At 41.9% G+C, this 25,428-nt stretch overlaps 1 protein-coding gene across 4 annotated transcripts in view; it reads left to right on the top strand.

Annotated features, from left to right (window-relative positions):
* LOC139422692 (Rho GTPase activating protein 24) overlaps positions 1-25,428 on the top strand; it is a 209,303-nt gene that overhangs the window by 165,155 nt on the left and 18,720 nt on the right. For 3 of the 4 annotated variants that reach the window (XM_071173907.1, XM_071173905.1, XM_071173908.1), the window contains one exon: positions 15,662-15,784. In XM_071173907.1, coding sequence (XP_071030008.1) covers positions 15,662-15,784 — 123 coding nt within the window. Of the gene's footprint in view, positions 1-4,807; positions 4,995-15,661; positions 15,785-25,428 lie in introns of those variants that run through there. The other variant, XM_071173909.1, reaches the window with a different exon arrangement.

Genomic DNA, 25,428 nt, shown 5'->3' with positions numbered 1-25,428 from the left:
AAATAGTCACCACTGGCCGGCCTACGCCTAGTACCCTGCCCTGAACTTTAGTCACTATCACTAGCCGGATACCACCCGGTTACCCCCCCCTCCTACTGCTCCCACTGTGGACATTCTTCCCCTCACCCCATTTACCCTTCCTCCACCCCCATGGACATTTATTACACTTACAGTTGTAAATATGTACAGTATGTATATAGATTGACATTTGTATTATTGTTTCATTCACTTCTCACCCCCCCCCCCCATACCCCCGCCCCGCTGCTCCCCCTATTTGAAAGGAAACCCTTTGAAGCTTGTGGAAATCTGAAAGGAACGTAGGAGAATATAACACATTAGATCTGGTAAAAGATAATACAAATATATATATATTTTTTGTACCATCATCTTTGAAATGCAAGAGAAAGGCCATAATGTATTATTCCAGCCCAGGCACAATTTAGATTTTGGCCACTTGATGGCAGCAGTGTATGTGCAATGTTTTAGACTGATCCAATGAACCATTGCATTTCTGTTCAAAATGTTGTATCAAGACAAATGTGCCTAATTGGTTTATTAATAACTTTTCAAGTTCATAACTGTGCACTCTCCTCAAACAATAGCACGGTATTCTTTCACTGTAATAGCTACAGTGCAGTTAGATTAACAAGTGTTTAAGCCCACCGATTCTGTAGAGGTTAAAGGAGGCCTGGGTAAGGCCAAAATGCCATAAATACGCCAAATTTGATCAATTATTTCTCAATTCTGCTTTTAGATACCAATGCCAAATAAATGTCAACAATCTTTCCTCCAAAAGGAACATTCTATTTATTAAACGTCGTGAAAATCATGGTATTTTTTTGGTCTTGATTTCATGAGGAATCACCCAGTACAGAGTTTACTGTAAACAGCCAATTCCATTCTTTATTACACAGGAGAACTGCTCCCCCTCTCCCTCTGTAGACAACAACAAACAGCCATCAAGCTATGTCCCAGTCAAGACAAGGCCTTGGTCCTGCTTCAACTCAACTCTTCAGTACAATGTATGTGTAATAAATGGCACCCTATTCCCTATATAGTGCACCACTTTATAGCAGGGTCTATAGGTCTCTGGTCAAAGGTAGTACACAGTGGACGGAATAGGGTGCCATTGGGAACGCAGACGGTACTAATAGTACTGCATCTGTGGACCGTGGCTTTGCATATTCAAACCAGTTTGTTTTTCATTCACATTGCTTCGGAGCTGCTTCTTGTCTCTTCAGCTGCCACAGTAAACACGATGTCACTATTATTGACTCTCTCTCTGCACCAGATTAGGGCGTTAGAGGACAGACTAATGACCATTTTTATTCTGGAGTCTTTGTTACAACAACTGAATTGAGAAAGAATCAACATTATTATTGCTACAGTTTTTTTTAGACATCAAGACATGGAGGCTATTTAGCAGCCGGTATCCAGACTAACTGTACTGTATTTAGCAGCCGGTATCCAGACTAACTGTACTGTGTTTACAGCCGGTATTCAGACTAACTGTACTGTGTTTAGCAGCCGGTATCCAGACTAACTGTACTGTGTTTAACAGCCGGTATCCAGACTAACTGTACTGTGTTTAGCAGCCGGTATCCAGACTAACTGTACTGTGTTTAGCAGCCGGTATCCAGACTAACTGTACTGTATTTAACAGCCGGTATCCAGACTAACTGTACTGTATTTAACAGCCGGTATCCAGACTAACTGTACTGTGTTTAGCATCCGGTATCCAGACTAACTGTACTGTGTTTAGCAGCCGGTATCCAGACTAACTGTACTGTGTTTAGCAGCCGGTATCCAGACTAACTGTACTGTATTTAACAGCCGGTATCCAGACTAACTGTACTGTATTTAGCAGCCGGTATCCAGACTAACTGTACTGTGTTTAGCAGCTGGTATCCAGACTAACTGTACTGTGTTTAACAGCCGGTATCCAGACTAACTGTACTGTGTTTAGCAGCCGGTATCCAGACTAACTGTACTCTATTTTGTAGCCGGTATCCAGACTAACTGTACTGTGTTTAGCAGCCGGTATCCAGACTAACTGTACTGTATTTAACAGCCAGTATCCAGACTAACTGAACTGTGTTTAGCAGCCGGTACCCAGACTAACTGTACTGTGTTTAGCATCCGGTATCCAGACTAACTGTACTGTATTTAACAGCCGGTATCCAGACTAACTGTACTGTATTCAACAGCCGGTATCCAGACTAACTGTACTGTATTTAACAGCCGGTATCCAGACTAACTGTACTGTGTTTAACAGCCGGTATCCAGACTAACTGTACTGTGTTTAACAGCCGGTATCCAGACTAACTGTACTGTGTTTAGCAGCCGGTATCCAGACTAACTGTACAGTGTTTAGCAGCCGGTATCCAGACTAACTGTACAGTGTTTAACAGTCGGTATCCAGACTAACTGTACTGTGTTTAGCAGCCGGTATCCAGACTAACTGTACTGTGTTTAGCAGCCGGTATCCAGACTAACTGTACTGTGTTTAACAGCCGGTATCCAGACTAACTGTACTGTGTTTAACAGCCGGTATCCAGACTAACTGTACTGTGTTTAACAGCCGGTATCCAGACTAACTGTACTGTGTTTAACAGCCGGTATCCAGACTAACTGTACTGTGTTTAGCAGCCGGTATCCAGACTAACTGTACTGTGTTTAACAGCCGGTATCCAGACTAACTGTACTGTATTTGCTTCTCTGCCTGCTATTCACCAATTTGACCCTACTGTCTAAAATGAAACTAGAACAGAAACAGGAAATAGCACAAGGAACTGAACTGGCTTGGTAGCAGCTACCCCCCCCCCCCCCCCCCCCCCACACACACACACACACGCACGCACACACACGCACTCACACACACACGCACACACACACACAAACACACGCACACACACGCACGCAGGCACGCACACACACACACACACACACACACACACACACACACACACACAGAGAGAGGGAGAGAGAGAGCTTGGTTCAGCAGCTATGGTATGTATGCAGCTGTATATAATCCTGTTTATCATCTTCCAACGTTTAGTGTTTGGGAAAAAGACAGAATACTGGGGATGCTTCCCAAATGGCACCCTATTCCCTATATAGTGCACTACTTTAGACCAGGCCTGAGCCCTAGTTAAAAGTAGTAGGGTCATTTGGGACGTAGATTTGGAAAATGCAACAGGCCATTTTATTTCAATAAGAACAAAGCAGTCCCGGGACACTGGGACTATCTCAATACGTTTGCATGACAATCAATCCTCACAATGCCTAAGAAATGGAGAAATGCCTGAAGAAACAGTCGCATTGGGCCAGCTCCCAATTTTGCTCAAGCTCTCTTCACATTACCATGTGGATGACTGGTGACTCTGTTTGGAATGTCAGTGTATTTCTAGTTAACGTACACACTATTACTCAACCAGGTGTGACCAACGAAGGTCTCTCTCTCCCCGGGGCATTGTTCCCGAAACCTACTAGTGGAATTCAGTGGAATTGTTCAAAATGACTGAAAGTATATTAATAGTTTGTCGAGTGTCTACAGATGGACTATGAAAATAAAGTCTTACGAAATCTTGATTCCTCTCAAGTGTAATGAAGTATGTCACTTTGTCAGTCCACTCTGATCCCTGTCCTGTCCAACAGTGTGATACACAGTTATTGACATGGCACAAGGGTCCATCATCCTAACAATGGTTACAGACGGCTGGAACGCTGTACATTTACATGATGAGTCACGCCTATGTCTCTTCTACAATCAAATAGGATTTTCTCCTGATGACTCAGTAGTCAGAGGCAGTATGAATAACCACTGGGAACTTCCCTAAAAAAAATTTAAAAAATAAGTTCTGTCAGTGATACAGGACATCCTGGGGAAGATACAGTACCTCCTGTATGGAGGAACTACGTGTAGACAACAGGACATGTAAGGAATGCAGTGAGGGTATACATGGCCAGACAGGGAATCAGAGGCTAAGAACGTCTAAGGTCAACGAGTGTGAGAGTGATTGATGTAAACGGTCAGAGAGCTCGAGTCAGATCAGGAAAATAGTTTTCTTTGTGACCAGGGTTACTAATACATTAGAGTATAATACCATTGTAAAAGTGCAATACCATTTGTTTCTCAGTATGCATAGGGTAGCCTAACATGAATCCCTTAAAATTGCTAACAAGCATACAAACCTACCATATGCTATACTGCAAAGCGCATCTACTCAGGCAAAGTGAAAATCTGTAGACCATGTCTCTTTCTCTGGAGTCTGTGCTTTCTCTGCCAAAAAATCCCTTCTCTCTCTCTCTCTCTCTCTCTCTCTCTCTCTCTCTCTCTCTCTCTGTCTCTCTCTCTGTCTCTCTCTCTGTCTCTCTCTCTCTCTCTGTCTCTCTCTCTCTCTCTCTCTCTCTCTCTCTGTCTCTCTCTCTCTCTCTCTCTCTCTCTCTCTCTCTCTCTCTGTCTCTCTCTCTGTCTCTCTCTCTCTCTCTCTCTCTCTCTCTCTCTCTGTCTCTCTGTCTCTCTCTCTCTCTCTGTCTCTCTCTCTGTCTCTCTCTCTCTCTCTCTCTGTCTCTCTGTCTCTCTCTCTCTCTGTCTCTCTCTCTCTCTCTCTCTCTCTCTCTGTCTCTCTCTCTCTCTCTCTCTCTCTGTCTCTCTCTCTCTGTCTCTCTCTCTCTCTCTCTCTGTCTCTCTCTCTCTCTATCTCTCTCTCTCTGTCTCTCTCTCTCTCTCTCTCTTTCCCTCTCTCTCTTTCCCTCTCTCTCGCTCTACTCCCGCGATCACCGGCACAGCTCTGGGAGAGCGGAGGGGAGGGGTTGGAACGTTGTTAATCCCATTGTCTATCAGCCGGTGCGCGAAGCATGTTCCGCGAGAACCCTTCTTGATGTGTTGAAAATCATTCTGAAGTAGGAGCCTTTATAAAATTGGAGTACGGGGCTATTTACCGAACGGCAAACTGTCTTATGTGACCGAAATCAGAACTACATGTTGACGGGTCAGTAACCACGAGTGTATTTTCCTGTGTAGCCTAATACTAAGTTAAGTGTAGTGACTTTATTATACTATTTACCGCAAAGCTGTTGCACACATGCATTTATTTTACAATCCACCAAATGGACTTGTGAAAACTAAATCTTGCCAAGGCAATTATCGATTGGATTTAATTTAATCAGTAGAAATAGACGGAACTATTATTGTTTTAAAGATATTTACAGGTAGCTATATAGCATTTACATGTTACGTGTCATTAAATCAATAGCCTATTGAATTAATTAATTTGACATGTTTTCTAAACGTTTGGAGACTGTACAGCCATGACAGAACATTGCTCCATGTGATTGTGAAAGAACGCGTGGATAGCCTATAATTAGCTGAAAAATAGCTGATGCAGTGTAGTGGTCTCCCACTGATGATAGATCGTTGGGTAAATGACTCGCGAATGTTTTGGACAGATTCCATTGGCATGCCATGCGTGTTGAAGAAGAAGACCGTGAGTAATAGGCTACACAAATCGTTCAAATCCTTAACACATTTCTTATACCAACTTGCTACAAATGAAATATCGAATGACGCACATTTTATAAATGTAAATCCTGTGAACAGAAACAGAATGGTGTAGCGTAGACATATAATATATTGTCCTGTTCTAGTCATTCTATTTGAATGTGGTGTAACACAATACTAAGAGTAGCACTTGTTACCATCTGATTTTAAGCCTTTAAATTGACAAAATTATCCCTTCTTCTGTGGAGTCCATAATGACAATAAGTATGGGCTTCCTCTGAAAGGAAGTCAATGGGACTGTGGTCAGCAGGGCCAATCATGGAGTTATCAAAGGCAGTTAATGATTAAAGAAGATGGTGGTGGCTCTGATGCAACAGTTCGGGGCCAATGATGTATATAAACCATGGATTGCAGGTCATATGTATTAGCTATTGAGGCTGTGAAGCCACTGGGAGGGAGCGAGAGCCAGGTAAAGGGAAGGAGGGAGGGAGAGCCAGGTAAAGGGAGGGAGGGAGAGCCAGGTAAAGGGAGGGAGGGAGATCCAGGTAAAGGGAGGAAGGGAGAGCCAGGTAAAGGGAGGGAGAGCCAGGTAACGGGAAGGAGGGAGGGAGAGCCAGGTAAAGGGAGGGAGGGAGCGCCAGGTAAAGGGAGGGAGGGAGAGCCAGGTAAAGGGAGGGAGGGAGAGCCAGGTAAAGGGAGGGAGAGCCAGGTAAAGGGAGGGAGGGAGAGCCAGGTAAAGGGAGGGAGAGCCAGGTAAAGGGAGGGAGGGAGCGAGAGCCAGGTAAAGGGAGGGAGAGCCAGGTAAAGGGAGGGAGGGAGCGAGAGCCAGGTAAAGGGAAGGAGGGAGGGAGAGCAAGGTAAAGGGATGAAGGGAGAGCCAGGTAAAGGGAAGGAGGGAGAGCCAGGTAAAGGGAGGGAGGGAGAGGCAGGTAAAGCGAGGGAGGAAGGGAGCCAGGTAAAGGGAGGGAGGGAGAGCCAGGTAAAGGGAGGGAGAGCCAGGTAAAGGGAGGGAGGGAGAGCCAGGTAAAGGGAGGGAGAGCCATGTAAAGGGAGGGAGGGAGCGAGAGCCAGGTAAAGGGAGGGAGAGCCAGGTAAAGGGAGGGAGGGAGCGAGAGCCAGGTAAAGGGAAGGAGGGAGGGAGAGCAAGGTAAAGGGAGGAAGGGAGAGCCAGGTAAAGGGAAGGAGGGAGAGCCAGGTAAAGGGAGGAAGGGAGAGCCGGGTAAAGGGAGGGAGGAAGGGAGAGCCAGGTAAAGGGAAACTAGAGTGGGTTGGGAGAGGCTTGATGCTGTGAGCTTTATGGTTGTTAATTGACTGCTTTAGTTATTGCGTTGGACTAGTTAGCTGTAAGGTTGCAAGATTGGATCCCCCGAGCTGACAAGGTAAAAATCTGTCGCTCTGCCCTGAACGAGGCAGTTAACCCACCGTTTCTAGGCCGTCATTGAAAATAAGAATGTGTTCTTAACTGACTTGCCAAGTTAAATAAAGATTAAATAAAGTTGTAAAAAAATAAATAATAATAATTGACAAATCGGCATCCAAAAATACCGATTTCCGATTGTTATGAAAACTTGAAATCGGCCCTAATTAATCGGCCATTCCGATTAATCGGTCGACCTCTAATGTTGGCCCATGTTGACAACAATGCTTCCTACAGTTGAGTCAAGTTGGTTGGATATGGTGGACCATTCTTGATACACACGGGAAACTGTTGAGTGTGAAAAAACCCAGCAGCTTTGCAGTTCTTCACACAAACCGGTGCGCCTGGCATCTACTACCATAACCTGTTCAAAGGCACTTACATCTTTTGTCTTGCCCTTTCACCCCTTTGAATGGCACACATACAAATCATTTCTCAATTGTATCAATTGTATCTTACATCAATAAGGGATCAGAGCTTTCACCTGGATTCACCTGGTCAGTCTATGTAATGGAAAGAACAGGTGTTGTTAAGGTTTTGTATACTCAGTGTATATAAAGTTGAAGTCGGAAGTTTACATACACTTAGGGTGGAGTCATTAAACAGTTTTTTTCAACCACTCCACAAATTCCTTGTAAACAAACTATAGTTTTGGCAAGTCGGTTAGGACATCTACTTTGTGCTTGACACAAGTAATTTTTCCAACAATTGTGTACAGACAGATTATTTCACTTATAATTCACTGTATCACAATTCCAGTGGGCCAGACGTTTACATACACTAAGTTGACTGTGCCTTTAAACAGCTTGGAAAATTCCAGAAAATGATTTTGTGGCTTTAGAAGCTTCTGATAGGCTAATTGACATCATTTGAGTCAATTGGAGGTGTAGCTGTGGATGTATTTCAAAGCCTTCCTTCAAACTCAGTGCCTCTTTGCTTGACATCATGAGAAATCTTTAGTTTTACAGTGTCATGATCCTGACTAAACACATGGGTTAGTTTACAGTGTCATGATCCTGACTAAACACATGGGTTAGTTTACAGTGTCATGATCCTGACTAAACACATGGGTTAGTTTACAGTGTCATCATCCTGACTAAACACATGGGTTAGTTTACAGTGTAATGATCCTGACTAAACACACGGGTTAGTTTACAATGTCATGATCCTGACTAAACACATGGGTTAGTTTACAGTGTCATCATCCTGACTAAACACATGGGTTAGTTTACAGTGTCATCATCCTGACTAAACACATGGGTTAGTTTACAGTGTCATGATCCTGACTAAACACATGGGTTAGTTTACAGTGTCATGATCCTGACTAAACACATGGGTTAGTTTACAGTGTCATCATCCTGACTAAACACATGGGTTAGTTTACAGTGTCATGATCCTGACTAAACACATGGGTTAGTTTACAGTGTCATCATCCTGACTAAACACATGGGTTAGTTTACAGTGTCATGATCCTGACTAAACACATGGGTTAGTTTACAGTGTCATCATCCTGACTAAACACATGGGTTAGTTTACAGTGTCATCATCCTGACTAAACACATGGGTTAGTTTACAGTGTCATGATCCTGACTAAACACATGGGTTAGTTTACAGTGTCATCATCCTGACTAAACACATGGGTTAGTTTACAGTGTTATGATCCTGACTAAACACATGGGTTAGTTTACAGTGTCATCATCCTGACTAAACACATGGGTTAGTTTACAGTGTCATGATCCTGACTAAACACATGGGTTAGTTTACAGTGTCATGATCCTGACTAAACACATGGGTTAGTTTACAGTGTCATCATCCTGACTAAACACATGGGTTAGTTTACAGTGTCATGATCCTGACTAAACACATGGGTTAGTTTACAGTGTCATCATCCTGACTAAACACATGGGTTAGTTTACAGTGTTATGATCCTGACTAAACACATGGGTTAGTTTACAGTGTCATCATCCTGACTAAACACATGGGTTAGTTTACAGTGTCATGATCCTGACTAAACACATGGGTTAGTTTTACAGTGTTATGATCCTGACTAAACACATGGGTTAGTTTACAGTGTTATGATCCTGACTAAACACATGGGTTAGTTTACAGTGTTATGATCCTGACTAAACACATGGGTTAGTTTTACAGTGTTATGATCCTGACTAAACACATGGGTTAGTTTACAGTGTTATGATCCTGACTAAACACATGGGTTAGTTTACAGTGTTATGATCCTGACTAAACACATGGGTTAGTTTTACAGTGTTATGATCCTGACTAAACACATGGGTTAGTTTACAGTGTTATGATCCTGACTAAACACGGGTTAGTTTACAGTGTCATGATCCTGACTAAACACATGGGTTAGTTTACAGTGTCATCATCCTGACTAAACACATGGGTTAGTTTACAGTGTCATCATCCTGACTAAACACATGGGTTAGTTTACAGTGTTATGATCCTGACTAAACACATGGGTTAGTTTACAGTGTTATGATCCTGACTAAACACATGGGTTAGTTTTACAGTGTTATGATCCTGACTAAACACATGGGTTAGTTTACAGTGTTATGATCCTGACTAAACACATGGGTTAGTTTACAGTGTTATGATCCTGACTAAACACATGGGTTAGTTTTACAGTGTTATGATCCTGACTAAACACATGGGTTAGTTTACAGTGTTATGATCCTGACTAAACACGGGTTAGTTTACAGTGTCATGATCCTGACTAAACACATGGGTTAGTTTACAGTGTCATCATCCTGACTAAACACATGGGTTATTTTACAGTGTCATCATCCTGACTAAACACATGGGTTAGTTTTACAGTGTTATGATCCTGACTAAACACATGGGTTAGTTTACAGTGTCATGATCCTGACTAAACACACGGGTTAGTTTTACAGTGTTATGATCCTGACTAAACACATGGGTTAGTTTACAGTGTCATCATCCTGACTTAAAACATGGGTTAGTTTTACAGTGTTATGATCCTGACTAAACACGGGTTAGTTTACAGTGTCATCATCCTGACTAAACACATGGGTTAGTTTACAGTGTTATGATCCTGACTAAACACGGGTTGGTTTTACAGTGTTATGATCCTGACTAAACACATGGGTTAGTTTTACAGTGTCATGATCCTGACTAAACACATGGGTTAGTTTTACAGTGTCATGATCCTGACTAAACACATGGGTTAGTTTTACAGTGTTATGATCCTGACTAAACACATGGGTTAGTTTACAGTGTCATGATCCTGACTAAACACGGGTTAGTTTTACAGTGTTATGATCCTGACTTAACACGGGTTAGTTTTACAGTGTTATGATCCTGACTAAACACATGGGTTAGTTTACAGTGTTATGATCCTGACTAAACACACAGGTTAGTTTTACAGTGTTATGATCCTGACTAAACACATGGGTTAGTTTACAGTGTTATGATCCTGACTTAACACGGGTTAGTTTTACAGTGTTATGATCCTGACTTAACACGGGTTAGTTTACAGTGTTATGATCCTGACTAAACACATGGGTTAGTTTACAGTGTTATGATCCTGACTTAACACGGGTTGGTTTACAGTGTTATGATCCTGACTAAACACATGGGTTAGTTTTACAGTGTTATGATCCTGACTAAACACGGGTTAGTTTACAGTGTCATCATCCTGACTAAACACATGGGTTAGTTTACAGTGTTATGATCCTGACTAAATACGGGTTAGTTTTACAGTGTTATGATCCTGACTAAACACACAGGTTAGTTTTACAGTGTTATGATCCTGACTAAACACATGGGTTAGTTTACAGTGTTATGATCCTGACTAAACACATGGGTTAGTTTACAGTGTTATGATCCTGACTAAACACGGGTTAGTTTTACAGTGTCATCATCCTGACTAAACACATGGGTTAGTTTACAGTGTCATCATCCTGACTAAACACATGGGTTAGTTTACAGTGTCATCATCCTGACTAAACACATGGGTTAGTTTTACAGTGTCATGATCCTGACTAAACACATGGGTTAGTTTACAGTGTCATGATCCTGACTAAACACGGGTTAGTTTTACAGTGTCATGATCCTGACTAAACACATGGGTTAGTTTACAGTGTCATGATCCTGACTAAACACATGGGTTAGTTTACAGTGTCATGATCCTGACTAAACACATGGGTTAGTTTACAGTGTCATCATCCTGACTAAACACATGGGTTAGTTTTACAGTGTTATGATCCTGACTAAACACGGGTTAGTTTTACAGTGTTATGATCCTGACTAAACACGGGTTAGTTTACAGTGTTATGATCCTGACTTAACATGGGTTAGTTTTACAGTGTTATGATCCTGACTTAACATGGGTTAGTTTACAGTGTTATGATCCTGACTAAACACGGGTTAGTTTTACAGTGTTATGATCCTGACTTAACACGGGTTAGTTTTACAGTGTTATGATCCTGACTTAACACGGGTTAGTTTTACAGTGTTATGATCCTGACTTAACATGGGTTAGTTTTACAGTGTTATGATCCTGACTAAACACGGGTTAGTTTACAGTGTCATCATCCTGACTAAACACATGGGTTAGTTTACAGTGTTATGATCCTGACTAAACACGGGTTAGTTTTACAGTGTTATGATCCTGACTAAACACACAGGTTAGTTTTACAGTGTTATGATCCTGACTAAACACATGGGTTAGTTTACAGTGTTATGATCCTGACTAAACACATGGGTTAGTTTACAGTGTTATGATCCTGACTAAACACGGGTTAGTTTTACAGTGTCATCATCCTGACTAAACACATGGGTTAGTTTACAGTGTCATCATCCTGACTAAACACATGGGTTAGTTTACAGTGTCATCATCCTGACTAAACACATGGGTTAGTTTTACAGTGTCATGATCCTGACTAAACACATGGGTTAGTTTACAGTGTCATGATCCTGACTAAACACGGGTTAGTTTTACAGTGTCATGATCCTGACTAAACACATGGGTTAGTTTACAGTGTCATGATCCTGACTAAACACATGGGTTAGTTTACAGTGGCATGATCCTGACTAAACACATGGGTTAGTTTACAGTGTCATCATCCTGACTAAACACATGGGTTAGTTTTACAGTGTTATGATCCTGACTAAACACGGGTTAGTTTTACAGTGTTATGATCCTGACTAAACACACAGGTTAGTTTACAGTGTTATGATCCTGACTTAACATGGGTTAGTTTACAGTGTTATGATCCTGACTAAACACGGGTTAGTTTTACAGTGTTATGATCCTGACTTAACACGGGTTAGTTTTACAGTGTTATGATCCTGACTTAACACGGGTTAGTTTTACAGTGTTATGATCCTGACTTAACACGGGTTAGTTTTACAGTGTTATGATCCTGACTAAACACGGGTTAGTTTACAGTGTTATGATCCTGACTTAACATGGGTTAGTTTACAGTGTTATGATCCTGACTAAACACGGGTTAGTTTTACAGTGTTATGATCCTGACTAAACACGGGTTAGTTTACAGTGTTATGATCCTGACTAAACACGGGTTAGTTTACAGTGTCATCATCCTGACTAAACACGGGTTAGTTTTACAGTGTTATGATCCTGACTTAACACATGGGTTAGTTTTACAGTGTTATGATCCTGACTTAACACGGGTTAGTTTACAGTGTTATGATCCTGACTAAACACGGGTTAGTTTACAGTGTTATGATCCTGACTAAACACGGGTTAGTTTACAGTGTTATGATCCTGACTAAACACAGGTTAGTTTACAGTGTTATGATCCTGACTAAACACGGGTTAGTTTTACAGTGTTATGATCCTGACTTAACACGGGTTAGTTTTACAGTGTTATGATCCTGACTAAACACGGGTTAGTTTACAGTGTTATGATCCTGACTAAACACGGGTTAGTTTTACAGTGTTATGATCCTGACTAAACACGGGTTAGTTTACAGTGTTATGATCCTGACTTAACACGGGTTAGTTTTACAGTGTTATGATCCTGACTAAACACGGGTTAGTTTACAGTGTTATGATCCTGACTAAACACGGGTTGGTATTCATGCTGCAGTTCTATGAATACATTGTTAATCGCTGACACAGCGATATCTCCTGCTGGATGAAAATCAATGGAGAGAATGGAAGAGCTAGGTCTCTGGGGAGAGGTGTAGACAGCACCAGCCACATTCATAATTTAGTCTGTGCCCAATAATTTCTCTGTTAACTACTAGGCTACATCTCCAAGCAGACTTCAACAAGATTCGTACAAGATCTCTATCTGAAGAATGTCACTTGACTGGTCTAGGTTTACAGTACGCATTTCCACGAGGGGTTTGGCTGGTACACAGGTCTGGTACTGTTGTCACGGTAATAAGAGCGTTGCATCTGGAAGCTTAGTCAAGCCCCTTCAAGCCCTCCAACGACATGTATCAAATGTCTAAGTGAGTGTTTTAGAGCCGTTTTCCACAGAGAGCCCGATACAGGATACTCAGCCAGCCCTAGGGGAAAATAAGGGAGTGGCTATCATATACACTACATTACGGTAGCATCTTGTTTTCACTACATTACGGTAGTATCTTGTTTTCAATACATTACGGTAATATCTGATATACACTACATTACAGAATTATATTATATAGACTACATTACGGAATTATCTTATATACACTACATTACGGTAGTATCTTAAATACACTACATTACGGTAGTATCTTAAAAACACTTCATTACGGTAGTATCTGATATACACTACATTACGGTAGTATCTTAAGCTATTAGTGTGGACCGACAGTTAGGCCATAGACATTGTTGGTGTGATTATCAGGCCATAGACAGTGTTGGTGTGATTATCAGGCCATAGACAGTTGGTGTGATTATCAGGCCATAGACAGTTGGTGTGATTATCAGGCCATAGACAGTGTTGGTGTGATTATCAGGCCATAGACAGTGTTGGTGTGATAATCAGGCCATAGACAGTTGGTGTGATTATCAGGCCATAGACAGTGTTGGTGTGATTATCAGGCCATAGACAGTGTTGGTGTGATTATCAGGCCATAGACAGTGTTGGTGTGATTATCAGGCCATAGACAGTGTTGGTGTGATTATCAGGCCATAGACAGTGTGATAATCAGGCCATAGACAGTGTTGGTGTGATTATCAGGCCATAGACAGTGTTGGTGTGATTATCAGGCCATAGACAGTGTTGGTGTGATTATCAGGCCATAGACAGTGTTGGTGTGATAATCAGGCCATAGACAGTGTTGGTGTGATAATCAGGCCATAGACAGTGTTGGTGTGATTATCAGGCCATAGACAGTTGGTGTGATTATCAGGCCATAGACAGTGTTGGTGTGATTATCAGGCCATAGACAGTGTTGGTGTGATTATCAGGCCATAGACAGTGTTGGTGTGATAATCAGGCCATAGACAGTGTTGGTGTGATAATCAGGCCATAGACAGTGTTGGTGTGATTATCAGGCTATAGACAGAGTTGGTGTGATTATCAGGCCATAGACAGTGTTGGTGTGATTATTTGGCCATAGACAGTGTTTGTGTGATAATCAGGCCATAGACAGTGTTGGTGTGATAATCAGGCCATAGACAGTGTTGGTGTGATTATCAGGCCATAGACAGTGTTGGTGTGATTATCAGGCCATAGACAGTGTTGGTGTGATAATCAGGCCATAGACAGTGTTGGTGTGATTATCAGGCCATAGACAGTGTTGGTGTGATTATCAGGCCATAGACAGTGTTGGTGTGATTATCAGGCCATAGACAGTTGGTGTGATTATCAGGCCATAGACAGTTGGTGTGATTATCAGGCCATAGACAGTGTTGGTGTGATTATCAGGCCATAGACAGTTGGTGTGATTATCAGGCCATAGACAGTTGGTGTGATTATCAGGCCATAGACAGTTGGTGTGATTATCAGGGCATAGACAGTGTTGGTGTGATTATCAGGCCATAGACAGTTGGTGTGATTATCAGGCCATAGACAGTTGGTGTGATTATCAGGCAATAGACAGTTGGTGTGATTATCAGGCCATAGAGGTAAAAGGTCTCTACGGTTGTACATCTGGTCTGTCTGGAAGGCATACTCTGTAAACACACACACACACACACACACACACACACACACTCTGAGACTGTGAAAGCCCTTGATGTTTGTGTCTGTCCGCACCTTGATTTTGTCAGCCCTTGGGGCGTCAATGACCCCCTCTAAGTCACACTGTAATTACAGACCATTATAACACCACAGACACAGACCCACTTCCGAAAAGCATCTGTTAGGCTGACACTGTTATTACTGAATAAGTAATTTACTGTGGTTTTGACAATTTATTGTGTTCTTATTATGTTAGTAATGTTATAGCAGATGATAACTGTTATTACCGTACCCTACCATTTAATGTTTTCGAATGATAAAAAAAAGAAACTATGCATTCTATGCGTCCATGTCAAAGGAGGTTGGTGGCACCTTAATTCGGGAGGATGGTCTAGTGGAATGGTAAAAATATAACAAAGCACATAGTTTCCACGGTTTCCAGGTGTTTGATGCCATTTCATTCGCTCTGTTTCAGCCGTTATTGTGAGCCGTCCTCCCCTCAGCAGCCTCCACTGTTCCATGTGGTTTCCATGGAGACATCTTCGGTCCTCGTCAAGTCTTCATGTTTTACTCACGCTTTGTTTTTTCCTTCATTCTGATCTTCCTTCCTTGCAGGAGGAGACAGGGAGCGGATGACAGCGAATCATGAGACATACCTTCTTATGGCCAGCACCCAGAATGACATGGAGGATTGGGTGAAGACCATACGCAGGGTCATATGGGCCCCATTTGGTGGAGGTTAGTACACAGGGTCTTATGGGCCCCATTTGGTGGAGGTTAGTACACAGGGTCATATTGGCCCCATTTGGTGGAGGTTAGTACACAGGGTCATATTGGCCCCATTTGGTGGAGGTTAGTACACAGGGTCATATTGGCCCCATTTGGTGGAGGTTAGTACACAAGGTCATATTGGCCCCATTTGGTGGAGGTTAGTACACAGGGTCATATGGGCCCCATTTGGTGGAGGTTAGTTAGTGCACCCATGATGCATGCGTTTCAGTCCAAGACTAGACTAGACTAGACTTAATCTGTGACTGGCTCTATACGTTGTTTTTTAGCACAATAAATCATTATTATCAGGAGGGCATGTCTCAGTGATTAACACTATAGTGTCATTTTTATCAGGAGGGCATGTCTCTGTGAATGAACATATGGTGCTACCGGTCATTCCATCTGGAGGCTGGAGTTGAATGTCTTGTCAAAAATAAAGCAAAGCTCATTCAACTCTGCGTTTGTTAAGGAAACATTTGATCTCTGAATCAACAACACAGATTGTGTGTTACTATGTGCTAATTGTATGCTCTAACACACACACAGACACGCGCGTACACACACACACCAGTGTTGATTTCGTCAACAAAAATAATGACTCAGCAATTTTTTTGTGGCAGTTGATGAGACCGTAATTGACAAAATAGACACAGAAAAAAATAGAACTAACATATATTATTTTTCATTTCATTTCACTAAAATGAGACATGACGAAATTATCGCTGTCCAGTGGACTGGACAAGAGTGTTTGGAGAGATTAAGAGATTTTCATCGACAATCACAATTAATATTATCAGCACAGATGCACCATGCAGTTCTTGATTCTAGTCCTTACCATTAAGAAAATATGACCCATAATACCATTAAGAAAATATGACCCATAATACCATTCACAAAATATGACCCATAATACCATTCAAAAAATATGACCCATAATACCATTCATAAAATATGACCCATAATACCATTCAAAAAATATGACCCATAATACCATTAATAAAATATGACCCATAATACCATTAAGAAAATATGACCCATAATACCATTCAAAAAATATGACCCATAATACCATTCACAAAATATGACCCATAATACCATTCAAAAAATATGACCCATAATACCATTAATAAAATATGACCCATAATACCATTCATAAAATATGACCCATAATACCATTCACAAAATATGACCCATAATACCATTCAAAAAATATGACCCATAATACCATTAAGAAAATATGACCCATAATACCATTCAAAAAATATGACCCATAATACCATTCATAAAATATGACCCATAATACCATTCATAAAATATGACCCATAATACCATTCAAAAAATATGACCCATAATACCATTCATAAAATATGACCCATAATACCATTCATAAAATATGACCCATAATACCATTCAAAAAATATGACCCATAATACCATTCAAAAAATATGACCCATAATACCATTCATAAAATATGACCCATAATACCGGCACTGCGTTTTTCTCCGTTCTATCGTGCATTGGCAGACCGTAAACAAGGCTACATGCAGGAACAGACCATTTGTTTAGGCTACAAATTGTTCAGTCACGTTACCTCGTTAGCTAGCTATAGCTAACAACCTGGGGCATGTCGTTCAACAGGATGCAACGTAAGGACTTGGGACTCGATTTCAGACTCAAGGTTTAGTGGCTCGACTACATCACCTGGCAAAACAGTCATTAACTCACGTTATACTTTAGGACACCAATGTTGCTGAGGGGTCTGTCGAATATTGATGAGTCAGTGATTTATGTTTACTATAGGTTAAATGAGACAATACAAATGTAATGTGACTAAAATTAAAGGGAATTTAGTTGACTAAAATGGCCCACAGTTTTTGTCATTTTGACAATATCTATAATGACTAAATGATAATGAAAATGACTAAATCATTATTCAAATTATATATTTTAGTCAAAAAAGACTGGCAAATTTACAACTGCACACACACACACACACACACACACACACACACACACACACACTGCACCCTCAGCACACAGCCTCCTATACAGGAGGGCTTCCTTTGACATATTGCTGCAGTGGGACACACACACACACACACACACACACACACACACACACACACACACACACACACACACACACACACACACAGACTGAGACTGAGACTGAGGCTATTGGAGAGATAATACCCTAGAGATGCGATTAAAATTGTGGGTCATGTTCTGTTTGGTCAGCCTGGTACTGTAGAGGCAGGGAGCTTGCTTAACCAAAGGGTTTGGCCCAGGATAGCGTCAGTAGCTGTTCAGTAGCTGTTCAGTAGCTGCCCACACCAATCAATCAATCAAATGTATTTATAAAGCCCTTTATATATCAGCCGATGTCACAAAATGCTGTACAGAAACCTAGCCTAAAACCCCAAACAGCAAGCAGTGCAGATGTAGAAGCACGGTGGCTAGGAAAAACTCCCTAGAAAGACCAGAACCAAGGAAGAAACCTAGAGAGGAACCAGGCTCTGAGGAATGGCCAGTCTTCTTCTGGCTGTGCCGGTTGGAGATTAGAACAGAACATGGCCAAGATGTTCAAACGTTCGTAGATGACCAGCAGGGTCAGCTAATAATAATCACAGTGGTTGTAGAGGGTGCAACATAGCCGGTCATTCAGAGTTAGAGACAGCGGTTCATCTCTCCAGTGCCTTTCCGTTCACCTGCACACCCCTGGGCCAGACTACACTCAATCATAGGACCTAGTGAAGAGATGAGTCTTCAATAAAGACTTAAAGGTCGCGGCCGAGTCTGCATCTCTCACATGGATAGGCAGACCATTCCATAAAAATGTAATTCTATAGGAGAAAGTCCTGCCTCCAGCGGTTAGCTTAGAAATTCTAGGGACAGTAAGGAGGCCTGTGTCTTGTGACCGTAGCGTACGTGTAGGTATGTACGGCAGGACCAAACTGGAAAGATAGGTGGGGAGCAAGCCCATGTAATGCTTAGTTAGGTTAGCAGTAAAACCTTGAAATCAGCCCTTGCCTTAACAGGAAGCCAGTATAGAGAGACTAGCACTGGAGTAATATGATAAAATCTTTTGGTTCTAGTCAAGATTCTAGCATCCGTGTTTAGCACTAACTGAAGATTATTTAGTGCTTTATCCGGGTAACCGGAAAGTAGAGCATAGCAGTAGTCTAATCTAGAAGTGACAAAAGCATAGATACATTTTTCTGCACAATTTTTGGACAGAAAATTTCTGATTTTTTCAATATTATGAAGATAGAAAAAAGCATATTCTTGATATGTTCGTCAAAACAGAGATCAGGGTCCAGAGTAACGCTGAGGTCCTTCACAGTTTTATTTGAAATGACTATACAACCATCAATATTAATTGTCAGATCCAACAGAGGATCTCTTTGTTTCTTGGGACCTAGAACTAGCATCTCTGTTTTGTCTGAATTTAAAAGTAAAACATTTGCCGCCTTCCACTTCCTTATGTCTGAAACACAGACTTCCAGTGAGGGCAATTTTGGGGCTTCAGCATGTTTCATTGAAATGTGCAGCTGTGTATCGTCCTCATAGCAGTGAAAGTTAACATTATGTTTCCGAATGACATCACCAAGAGGTAAAATATATATAATGAAAACATTAGTGATCCTAAAACGAAGCCTTGAGGAACACCGAAATGTACAGTTGATTTGTCAGAAGACAAACCATTCACAGAGACAAACTGATATCTTTCCGACAGATAAGATCTAAACCAGGCCAGAACTTGTCCGTGTAGACCAATTTGGGTTTCCAATCTCTCCAAAAGAATGTGGTGAACGATGGTATCAAAAGCAGCACTAAGGTCTAGGAGCACGAGGAGAGATGCAGAGTCTCGGTCTGACGCCATTAAAAGGTAATTTACCACCTTCACAAGTGCAGTCTCAGTGCTATGATGGGGTCTAAAACCAGACTGAAGCATTTCGTATACATTGTTTGTCTTCAGGAAAGTAGTGAGTTACTGCACAACAGCTTTTAAAATTTATTTTGAGACGAATTGGAGATTCGATATAGGTCGATATTTTTATATATTTTCTGGGTTTGGCTTTTTCAAGAGAGGCTTTATTACTGCCACTTTTAGTGAGTTTGGTACTCATCCGGTGGATAGGGAGCTATTTATTATATTCAACATAGAAGGGCCAAGCACAGGAAGCAGTTCTTTCAGTAGTTTAGTTGGAATAAGGTCCAGTATGCAGTTTGAAGGTTCAGAGGCCAAGACTATTTTCATCACTGTGTCAAGAGATATAGGATTAAAAAACTTGAGTGTCTCCCTTGATCCTAGGTCCTGGCAGCGTTGTGCAGACTCAGGACAACTGAGCTTTGGAGGAATACGCAGATTTAAAGAGGAGTCCGTAATTTGCTTTCTAATGATCATGATCTTTTCCTCAATGAAGTTCATGAATGTATCACTGCTGAAGTGAAAGCCATCCTCTCTTGGGGAATGCTGCTTTTTAGTTAACTTTGCAACAGTATCAAAAATACATTTCGGATTGTTCTTATTCTCCTCAATTAGGTTGGAAAAATAGGATGATCGAGCAGCAGTGAGGGCTCTTCAATTCTTTCCAAGCTAGTCGGAAGACTTCCAGTTTGGTGTAGAACCATTTCCGTTCCAATTTTCTGGAAGTTTGCTTTAGGGCTCGGGTATTTTCTGTATACCAGGGAGCTAGTTTCTTATGACAAATGTTTTTTGTTTTTAGGGGTGCGACTGCATCTAGGGTACTACGCAAGGTTAAATTTAGTTCCCCAGTTAGGTGGTTAACCGATTTTCGTACTCTGACGTCCTTGGGTAGGTGGAGGGAGCCTGGAAGGGCATCTAGGAATCTTTGGGTTGTCCGAGAATTTATAGCACGGCTTTTGATCCTTGGTTGGGGTCTGAGCAGATTATTTGTTGCGATTGCAAACATAATAAAATGGTGAATATTAAAGTGACCAACATTTTAATATTATCTGCCATGGCTACAAGGTCCTATAGGAATTCAGGGTACTCAGTGAGGAACGCTGTATACGGCCCAGGAGGCCTATAAACAGTAGCTATAAAAAGTGATTGAGTAGGCTGCGTAGATTTCATGACTAGAAGCTCAAAAGAGGAAAACGCAGTCAATTGTTTTTTTTGTAAATTGAAATTTTCTATCGTAAATGTTAGCAACACCTCCGCCTTTGCGGGATGGCGGGAGATATGGTCACTAGTGTAACCAGGAGGAGAGGCCTCATTTAACACAGTAAATTCATCAGGCTTAAACCATGTTTCAGTCAGGCCAATCACATCAAGATTATGATCAGTGATTTGTTCATTGACTATAACTGCCTTTGAAGTGAGGGATCTGACATTAAGTAGCCCTATTTTGAGATTTGAGATATCACAATCTCTTTCAATAATGACAGGAATGGAGGAGGTCTTTATTCCAGTGAGATTGCTAAGGCGAACACCGCCATGTTTAGTTTTGCCCAACCTAGATCGAGGCACAGACACGTGCCTGGGGATAGCTGAGCTGACTACACTGACTATGCTAGTGGCAGACTCCACTAAGCTGTCAGGGTGGCTAACAGGGGGGTAGACATGACATCTAGGTAGAGAAGTTCTCTCTTACTCTGGAAAATGTGCTTTTATGATTTGTTACCTACTGGTGGTTAATTTGTGGAGATGAGGTGGTGTTTAAAATCAATTTTGTTACATCTATTCCTCATCAATCTTTATGATCTGATACTAAGCTAATCAACATTAGTGCAATTTACTAGCACTCCATGTGGAATGGGTCTCCTTTTGTGTTCCAACTCGCGCGTGTGTGTACCGAGTGTATCCCGGCTGGGTAAGAGCCCACTCACCAACCTGTGTAGTCTGAGTAGCCAGTCAGCCAGGCACTCCCCAAGGGCGGTCTTAGGAAGATGGAGTTCCATCCAATGAGACCAGGTACTCTGCGGGCTTTTACCTGTCCTGTGTGATATTACTGTGCCTCAAGGTCACCAGGTCACCAGGTCAGCCAGGTACAATATCACATCAACCCAAAAAGGTGTAGCGATTCCATGATGGTCAAGACAGGGCCACCCAACCCCTTAAGCACATGTGTTGCTCTCTATATCCTATCTTTATCTTGGTCAGTCTTTATCTATGCTATCTTTATCTATGCTATCTTTCTCTATGCTGTCTTTATCTATGCTATCTTTATCTATGCTATCTTTCTCTATGCTGTCTTTCTCTATGCTATCTTTATCTATGCTATCTTTATCTATGCTATCTTTATTGCTATCTTTATCTATGCTATCTTTATTGCTATCTTTATCTATGCTATCTTTATCACGGTCAGTCTTTATCTGTGCTATCTTTATTGCTATCTTTATCTATGCTATCTTTATCTTGGTCAATCTTTATCTATGCTATCTTTCTCTATGCTATCCTTCTCTATGCTAGCTCTATTGCTATCTTTATCTATGCTATCTTTCTCTTGGTCTCTCCTTCTCTATGCTATCTTTATCTTGGTCTATCTTAGTCTGTGCTATCTTTCTCTTGGTCTATCCTTCTCTATGTTATCTTTATCTGGGTCTATCTTAATCTGTGCTATCTTTATCTTGATCTATCTTAGTCTGTGCTATCTTTATCTTGGTCTATCTTAGTCTGTGCTATCTTTATGTTGGTCTATCTTTCTCTATCAGTTGGTGTTTCCATCTTTTCCATTCATTGGCATTGTTCTCTCTGCTGATATCTCTGTCTACGATTAGTTCTCTATGTTCAGCTGTAAAGTATAGGGACTTGAATAATTATCTTTAATTTACATTCCTTCGATTTAACTTTAGTCTGAAAAATGGCAAGCCTTTATTATACTTGAAGCTAGCGTTATTTTTCATTGTTTGGAATATTTTTCTAAAGATCTTGACATTTTAGAAAAGGTCCTCTTGTAAGGACGAAATGCACAATGATTGAATACATTACCATCCTGTGAAATATTTACTGCTGCTGACAGTTCTTCTTCTACCCTCTCTGCTGTGTTTAAATGTCAATGTATATTGGATACCATTGAACCAGGCTATTCTGTAGACATACTGTGTGTTGGATAATAGTACCTTTTCTGGCTCTGTGAAAGGGTAGTCATTTCATGTTGACAACATCCGAGGAATTTCCCTTGCACTCTCATCCACAGCCAGGAGAGACGACTGTCTGACTCTATTTGCACTCTCATCCACAGCCAGGAGAGACGACTGTCTGACTCTATTTGCACTCTCATCCACAGCCAGGAGAGACGACTGTCTGACTCTATTTGTTTATTCGTATAGTTTGTCCTCCGTTAGTCAGTACCTCTTCTAAGAGTGTGTGTTCTTTGATTAGCTCTTGTGGGATCAAAGCCTGTGAAGAATATTTGTACAATTACATGATTTACAGACCCCCTGGATCCAGTTCCCACAGAGCAGAGAGAGGAGAAAATCAACATCAAATTGTATTGGTCACATACCGATATTTAGCAGATGTAATTCTGGGTGTAGTGAAATGCTTGTTCCTAGCTCCAACAGTGCAGTAACATCTAACAATACACAACAATACACACACATCTAAAAAGGAAAATAATGGAAATAAGAAATATAGAAATATTAGGATAAGCAATGTTGGACTCCGGAGTATAAATATATATGTGATGGGATGTATAGACATTATGGACAGTCTGTGGATAGAATATGTAGTATATCTGAAGAACAGAATAGTATATGTACAGCAATAGTTAAATAGGATGAACTTGACTAGAATACAGTATATACATATGAAGTGGGTAAAACAGTAAACATTATTCAAGTGACCAGTCAGTCTCTGGGTCCCAGCTTTGATGCACTTCCTTCTGGATGGTAGCGGGGTGAACAGGCCTTGGCTCGGCGGGGTGAACAGTCCTTGATGATCTTCTTTGACTTCCTGTGACACCGGGTGCTGTAGATGTCCTGGAGGCCAGGCAGCGTGCCCTCAGTGATGCGATGTGCAAGCCGCACCATCCTCTGGAGAGCTCTGCGGTTGAGGGCGGTGCAGTTGCCGTACCAGGCGGTGATACAGCCTGACAGGATGCTCTCAATGGTGCATCTGTAAAAGTTTGTGAGGGTCTTAGGGGCCAAGGCAAGGTTGAAGAGGCGCTGTTGCACCTTCTTCACCACACTGTCTGTGTGGGTGGACCATTTTACATTGTCAGTGATGTGTACGCCGAGGAACTTGAAGCTTCTTTCCACCTTCTCCACTGCAGCCCTGTCGATGTGAATGGTTGCGTGCTCCCTCTGCTGTCTCTTGAAGTCCACGATCAGCTCCTTCATTTTGTTGACATTGAGGGAGAGGTTATTTTCCTGGCACCACTCCACCAGGGCCCTCACCTCCTCCCTGTCGGCTGTTTCGCAACTGGGAGAATAATGTAATATAAGGCTTTCTATTGTAGAGAGACCACTCAAACACACACCACTCAAACAAATAGCTCCAATATGCTGAGAGAGAGGAGCTATGGCCAACTGGAGACTATAGCCCTATAAAATAGTCTAACGACATTGAGCTCTTGGCTTTAGATGAAAGGAATGAGGTGGACCAGCCGTAACCTTTTTCTGTACCACCAACTGACTTTTGCTCTGTCCGGAGTACCCCTGAAGTACCCCCTCGTGTGCATTTGACCAGTAAGCCTATGGTCTCATGAATCTTCTACAGTACCCCCTGTGTACCCCGGTATATTTGTAGCAAACAGAGCGAGCAGTGGCTCGAACAAGAGCCACGATCGTAAATGTTAATGCATTTGGGAATAGAATGTATTTTTCTCACAGTCGTTCGCACCCAGACTTCCACAGCAAGGAGACCAAACTCTTCCTACTGCTGAGGACTGATACTGCTGAGGACTGATATTCAGGAGGACTGATACTCCTGAGGACTGATACTCCTGAGGACTGATGCTCCTGAGGACTGATAAGCCTGACTGATAAGCCTGCAGACTGATACTTCTGAGGACTCATAATCCAGAGGACTGATTCTCCAGAGGACTGATACTCCTGAGGACAGATACTCCTGAGGACGGATACTCCTGAGGACAGATACTCCAGAGGACTGATACTCCTGAGGACTCATACTCCAGAGGACTGATACTCCTGAGGTCTGATACTCCTGATGACAGATACTCCTGAGGTCTGATACTCCTGAGGACTGATACTCCTGAGGACAGATACTCCTGAGGACTCATACTCCCGAGGGCTTTGGCTCAGTCAAGAGAGCACCATGAGAGAGCACAGTGGAAATTATTAGCGCTAGAATGTGTGTGTGGGGGTGTGTGTGTGTGTGGGTGTGTGTGTGTGTCTGGCGGCCTGAACAGCATTCACCACACTACGTCAGACAACGGAGGGCAGTTGAGAGGGGCCTCTCTCTCTTTCTCCTGAGCTCTCTCTCTCTCTCTCTCTCTCCCTTGACTGGATGTTTGGAGGCAATAGAATGGAGGGTTAGGACGACAAGAGGACTGTGTTGTATGGAGTGAAGAGGGGAGGGGCCGGGAGCACTCAGCTCAGCAGGCAGTAAGCTTGAGGAGAGGAGTTGACCTGGCAGGACCTGAGTGTTGAAGGAGGTTGCTAATTGGCTGTGGTAAAGC

Source organism: Oncorhynchus clarkii, chromosome 12 (genome assembly GCF_045791955.1).
Source record: "Oncorhynchus clarkii lewisi isolate Uvic-CL-2024 chromosome 12, UVic_Ocla_1.0, whole genome shotgun sequence".
Lineage (NCBI taxonomy): Eukaryota > Metazoa > Chordata > Actinopteri > Salmoniformes > Salmonidae > Oncorhynchus > Oncorhynchus clarkii.
The sequence above is the reverse complement of the archived record's forward strand: the minus strand, read 5'-3'. Positions and strand labels throughout refer to the sequence as shown.